The sequence below is a fragment of the Alligator sinensis genome, unplaced genomic scaffold (assembly GCF_000455745.1).
Source record: "Alligator sinensis unplaced genomic scaffold, ASM45574v1 scaffold292_1, whole genome shotgun sequence".
NCBI classification, from domain to species: Eukaryota; Metazoa; Chordata; order Crocodylia; family Alligatoridae; genus Alligator; species Alligator sinensis.
The window spans coordinates 447,001-454,096 of NW_005842509.1; the positions used below are offsets into that span (position 1 = coordinate 447,001).

At 38.9% G+C, this 7,096-nt stretch overlaps 1 protein-coding gene across 1 annotated transcript in view; it reads left to right on the forward strand.

Annotated features, from left to right (window-relative positions):
- Positions 1–7,096, forward strand: part of SCUBE1 (signal peptide, CUB domain and EGF like domain containing 1) — a 356,000-nt gene that overhangs the window by 51,580 nt on the left and 297,324 nt on the right. The window contains exon 3 of the mRNA XM_014523611.2: positions 480–608. Coding sequence (XP_014379097.1) covers positions 480–608 — 129 coding nt within the window. The remainder of the gene's footprint in view (positions 1–479; positions 609–7,096) is intronic.

Below are 7,096 nucleotides of genomic sequence, written 5' to 3' on the forward strand. Positions count from 1 at the left end.
ACCACCCCCCTCTGCAGGGCCCACATGCCCCACCCCTACTTGCTCCCCCAGCCCCCCAGATTGATGCCCCGCCTAGCCCTATCCCCTGCTTGCACCCTCAGTCCTCCAATGGTTGCCCCCCACCCCTGCCCCGCAGCCTCCGGGCACTTCATTCCAGTACCTTAATGACAAGACATCTTAAAAGATCTCAGTGTAAAATGGAAATAATGTTACTATAGGAAAGAGAATATCTGCTGTGTTGTATCCATGAGATGGCTTCATGTCAGTCCTATGTGATCATTTATATCCTGTCAGTAATACACTGAGGTATCTTTATGAACAAACAATGCCATATAAATTTGTAACATGCTTTTTCATATGTGCCTGTTCCATGTAACATGCATTATACTTAATTGGGAGAATCTTTCTGTCAGTTGATATCAGCATTTTGGTAAGAATTTATTTTTTAATGAAAATTTCCTTTCCATCTTCTGTTTTAGACATTGATGAGTGTGAAAATGACTTCTACAATGGGGGTTGTGTCCATGAGTGTATCAACATCCCTGGAAACTACAGATGTATGTGCTACGATGGATTCATGTTGGCTCATGATGGCCACAACTGTCTTGGTAAGTAAGGAATTTGGTGAAGATGAGTAATTAGTTTTGTGTAATTTATTTGTTAAATTGTGGTCAACAATACCTGTATTCCCTCTCAAATCTATTGTCATGCATATAATTATCAGTACAAGTGTGATCCAGAACCTTTTTGAAATGAGTCTTCACATTGGCTTCAGTGAGTGTTGGATCAGGTCTTTGAAATTCAAATTTAGCAAGGGAATGAGAAAGATAGTTAGCCATGTTAGTACCAAGTTAGGCAGAAGACACAGCAATGTGGCGTCTGATTCAGAGAGGCATGAGTTTTCATAGGCTACAGTCTACATCATGAGTAGCCTACAAAGCTCATGCTTCACTGAATGAGTTGACCTATAAGGTGCCAGGCTGCCCTTTCAGCTTGGAAATTATGAGCATTTATTCTTCTAGTCCTAAATTCTCTCAAAACCATGCACCTGGCTCTAATTCTCTAGAAAGCTACTCCTGCATACTTATGCTGATTGTTTTTTTTAAAAGGTCATCTGCATCACCTGCCCAAATAAAGTTTTTCTTTCTTCCATGACTTAGAAGTGTAGTACTTTGCAATCCATTTTCATCTATTTTTAACGGCAGACCTCTTTTTTCACTTAAGTAACAGCATACTAGTATGTGGTCAGTGTTAATAGGAATAGATGAGGGGTCCATCATCTGATTAAAAATTAAGTCCAATGGAAATTGAAGGATAAATAACAATTCATCAGTACAATTGTTGGTGTATATCTATCAGAAAATAATGCATTCTTGATTGTTGAAGGAGCAAGAGTGATGAGGTTGTGCAGGTGTTGAGGAGCAGAACTACAGTAGGACAGTAATCGTTAACAGGGCATCACTGTTTAAACTGGATTCATGCCACATGTAGAATTCAGATTCAGATACCTCCTGGTTCAGCTATATTTGGATCCAAGATCCTGATTAAAATCTATTTGTAATTTTTAATGCGTTTGGGAATTCCCATCTTTTCTCTTCAGTTTCTATTACTAAAGTAAGTAGTAATTAGCATTAGTTACTAGGGACTGGGGCTCTTATGACTGCTGCTGCAGATTCCCAGTGCCAGCCTTAATGATGGGTCCTTGCACAGAGTCTGTGTGTCCAGGCTGTTTGCTTTCCATTCAGTTTCTCATGTACACATATAAGCCACAATGGAATGAGCAGCTTCAAAATCCCACGTACAAAAGTCAGTGACCAGTTTTTGATACAGCCCAAACTTCATTGTGGGGTCATAGATTAAAACACTATGCTGAGTAGTATGTTATTATATTGTGAAAACTGGGAAACCAGGTAATGAACTGCAAGTAACATTACCCAGTACTGTCAATCTGCATATAGTTGTTCCATATTCTTACTAGAATTTCTGGGCAAGGTTTCACATAGTCTTTCAGCTGCTGTATTTCCTACTTTGTTCATTTTCATCCCAGAGTAATATTTGTTCAGATGGATTGTACATCCTGTTCATTGACAGCTTTCTGACCTGCGTTTCCAAACATCATTAGTCATAAAAACAAACAGCAGTTATTCAAAAGGCTCTGAACAGACTAATGTATAAATAAGGAGCTAGACTTTTTCTCCCTCCCCTGACACCAGTCTAAAAGCATTCATTTAGTCAGTCTGAGTTAATACTTTTCTGGGCTTGATTGTGCCCTGTTACAGGGTGGTGTTTATATGTTTCAGCTAGAGCAGGTCAAATTATCATTGGTACCAAAGTATGGCTATTTTTTTCATTAAAAAAAAAGAATAGCCATTCAGTTTTATTTTTGGCTCAGTTTTTAAGTGACTCTATCACTGGTGAGGAAAGGGTGTAGCATATATGCCCCATTAACGAATATGGGGCACCAGGGGAGTAAACCACAAGAGCAGTGATTCTCAACCAGCGTGCCATGAGATTTTTCAAGGGTACAGCAGGATATCATGTGATATTAGCACGTTTAGGTGTTCAAACACCTACAAGTAATTCACAAGATAAACCCAGAGATTCAAATAGGAGTCTGTAGTGTCAAAAATATGCTGACCTAGTGGGCATCTTTATATGTGCTCCAGTAGTGGCAGCAGCATTTCTAGTCAGGCGGCGGTGATGGAGTTGCTTGGCTTCATGGCTCATGGTAATCTATCTGATTTCTTCTCAACTCTTCATTCCACAAATGCTAATGGCACCTTTAATACTCTTAACCTAATCAAGCTACTTTTACATAATTCTGCTGCCCTTTAGCAGCTCCTGGTAATGTACCTCATGCTTCACAGCCGTGCAGACTGTTTTTAAGACTGGCTAAAAATGTTAGCTCAGGGGAAATAACTATCAGTGAAGCATTGGATGCACTGTCAAGATACTCACAAATACTTGATTTTGTTTTATGAATCTGAAAAAGATGTAAATTTAATTCTAATGACTACAAGATTAAAGAAACAACATCTTTTATTATTTTTGCTTGGTTAGTTGTGTTTTTAATACATAGTATATGATATAGCAAATCAGTACACATGCCCATAAAGTTATATTTATTTTTGCTTCAATCTTAATCTGAATAATATAGTCCTAGGCCCCTAGAGTATTAGTAAAGCTTCTAGTTTCTTTTTAACCAGACAAAAATATGGGTTGTTATATGCAGTGATTCACCACACCATCTGCACCTCCCTTTTCAAAATCCTGGACCTGTCCATGATACCCTATTATCATATTTCAATCTAGTCATAGAGATCTTATGTCTGGAAAGGAGAGAATAATTCATTTTCCAAACCCATTCAATTCATAGCTGCTGAGATTAGCATTTATGTTTAAAACTGAGATGACATTTTTTGTGATGTTTTCACTGAAACCTGGACATCTGTCATAAAAAGGACAACATTCTTGTTTCTCCATGCACATATAACTTTCCATAAGTTCTTTAATACAGTGTTCAACTTTTTTAAGATGCATTAGTGAATATGTAGATCAAAGGTTTCTAAAATGCTGTATTTGCAGATGTGAAACTGGGATTTGGAAATTTTGGTCAGGGCACAACATTATGGTTATTTTGTGCCAAAAAAAGAGTTTTTATTTATTTATCCATTGAATAAATCATCATTGGAATGGATTAAAGATTGTGTGTATCCCCTTCCCTCTATATATACATATCTCTCCCTTTCAAATCCAGGTCTTGTTTTCATGGTTGAGTAAACAAATATTCCATACAGATGGTGAAAAATACTTGTCCCTGTTATTTTGTTGACATTTTTCTGCTTTATAGAGCAATAATATTTTTAATGTCTGGAATTATAGGTTTGCAATTATGATATTTCTTTTATTTAAATGTCCATTTCCCTCCAGGAAAAGTCATATGATTGGAATGGTATAAATAAGGCTCTATAGAAAATAAATAGGGCTCTAATATCCCAAATAAGTTAATATAGAATTATTTCAGTTTCATAGAATGTGTAAATTATCCCTGAAACTGAAAAATATATATGCCATACAGAACTAAATAATATGCTTCCAGGGCAGTATGTCCACCTCCAAATTCTAACCCCAGAAGAGGGCTAATGCAATTATTTTCCAGTGGCCCCTCCCCTCCCTTCCTCCCAACCTTCACCCCCCATAAAAAAACACAACGTACATTGATTTTAAAATTCTGTATGTATTCTTCTTTCTGTATTTAATTCAATAGGATTTTTTTTATAAGGGATTCACTGACATCACCATAAGTTGCATTCTTGAACAGAAGGTAACAGGTCACCATAATTTATTTGCATTCACAATCCTGTAATGACCAATGGACACTGCTGAGAGAAACTATACAGTGACTATATGGCATTGCCCTATTTATACCTGAATGTTTTGGAATCTGTTGGCCAGAGGATCTGGCCCAGTCGCAGTTGAAGGGAAAACTGGATGGGGATTCCAAAATCTCTTGTTTAATAAAGGTCCTCACATGACGTTGAACCATTTCTACTTGTCATGCTTTGCATTCCTTTGTAAGCGTCCATTGAATGTCTTTCCAGCAATGTCAGCATAGCAAAACAATTGCAGTCTTCATAAATAGCCAATGTTGGAGTTAGATGATATTAATTAGATGACATGAGGTTGATGGGTTAAGTGTTTTTTTCCCTTCATGTTGATATTTAAGCATATTTCCTCTCTTTCTCTTTCTTCTCTCCTTGAGATTACTTGGCTACAATTTTTGTACTGGAAAATGTCCAAAACTGTTCTCGGGGGAATTCAGCTTGCTCTCTATTTGACATTTTTATTGAGGAATTTCTCAAATATAACACTAAATGACACCACAGGGAATTCAAATTATGATGAGATCCTTGTCTGGCTAAATATAACTGCTTTTAGCATTGTAATCACTAGAAATAGTAGTAATTCTTTTTGAAAATTATTCTAAATTTTGTTTGGTGGATACGAGACTAATATTTAGTCTCATACAATAAGATTTCTTTACCCTTCATTTGAAACCAGTCATGAAATATGCTTTCCATTCCTATACACGAAGTACAGTTCTGTTTTCTTATGAATAATTAGCTCACTTGTCCAGATGTTTTTTCCCATTTGATCATTTTTCCCCATTGACATATTGATAAATGTATCTTTTTTCATATCTTTCACACTTTGAGGCATACCATCATTTTCCATCACCCTCTTTTCCTTTGGGAGAGGTGGTAGAGGAACTGATCATTCTTTCCAACACTGCGCAGTACATTCCATATTTTGCTAATGTACATTATTTTCTTTGATATGCAGAGTGGTACTGTAAAAATCTTTAGGAAATATCAGCAGGGCCACCAACAGCAAGATATACCCATGAGAACTACTGGGATACAGTGTAGTTATTCAAACTACTGCAGTCACTGAAAGTACATGCTCAGGTCTTATTTCAGCAAAGCACTTGGGAAGCTGGAGTGACCTCTCCAGGGCACAAAAGCCTGGGCAGGTACATGGAGGCACTGGGTTGTCCATATACCATGTCCCCTTCTTGGCCTTGCTGGATTAGTCTAAAAGAAAGACTTGCAACCAGCTTGGCTGCAGGAGCTGCTGGAGTAAAGGAGATCATCCATTTGTCTGTCTTTCAAAACTCCAGTTCTCGACTGGCTGCTGACCAGGGTTAAAGAGCCCAGTCTACCCTATCATGGAGTGGACGTCAGTTCCACACCTTTTAGCAGCATTTCCTTTGTCAGGAGCAAGACCAGTACTCCCCTCTGAGGTGCTCTTCTGTCTGAAGCCTTTGGCATGCTAGAGGTTGCCAGATTATTTAACTACCACCCAGCACTTGGTGTTAAAAGTCACAGGTAGTACTGTCTACTGTAAATTATGGTAGTAGGAGAACCTGACCTGACAGGTAAGGTTGGGTGTTGGCATGTGCTTTGGTGAACTGAGGACCTAGAATTGTATTTTGATGGCTATTGGATGGAATTTCACAATGCAGGCGACCCTCGCCATTTGCAGGGGATATATTCTTGTATCCCCTGCGAATGGTGAAATCTGTGAATAAGGCACTACGTTTGTGAATAAGGCAGTCTGCATTCATGACTGCAGTGCCCCCGGGCACCTGGGGTGGGGGCATGGCTGTGGTGGCAGGAGCCCAGCAGCAGCAAGTGTGGAGCTCCTGGAAGTGTATAAAGTGTATTTAAAATACACTTTATATTGTATATAATATTTCAAATATTTGAAATCGCAAATGCTGAACCCACGAATAACGAGGGTTTCCTGTGTTTTTCATTTTGTATATGTATTAATACTCTTCTTTGATTGCTCATGTATTCAGTTAAGGTGCTTTTTCCCTGGAAGGATTTGTTTGTTCAATCAGTGGTTCATCTACTGGTAACTCTTTGGTTGAAACATTTATTTAATACTGGAGTTGATGGAGCAACATATTCCTATCCTGTTTCTTTGCATCCTGCATGTAGTGTAGCCTGTATGCTCTAGTTGATTTATGACTTAATTGTTGAGGGAAGTGGGTATAGCACCAATGTTTTAAGAATTGATCCAGTGTAGATCAAGATGCCACGTGGATGTGAGGAAGTTTATATTCCTTTACTGCTACTTTAGAGGAGACTTTGAGAATCCATCCTCCCTGTCTGTAATTTATTATTTATTTTTTAGATTTATATCCCACCAAAAGGCTCAGAAGGACCTACAGTAAACAGATTTTACTCCAGGTTCCCCAAACAACACCCCATAATTTGAGAACTCCAACTCCACTGAACAGACCTAACTGCTGCTTCCCTGCCTAACCCCCATACAAGCAAACCCTTGAGTCAATCCCAACTGTGCTTCCCAACCACCATTTCCATCCAGTTAAAAGAAACCTCTTCCTAATTCCCCCCCAACACCCTGCCCAATCACTCCCACTCCCCTGCTTCAGCCCCACCCTCTCCCAGTGCCCTTTCCAAACCCATACCCAGTGCCTTGGCAAGGAAGTTTAGCACCCAGGGCAAAGCCTGCAATGGCAGCCCGCCCTCGCCCCATGCACAGATCCAGGGGGCACACACTCTTT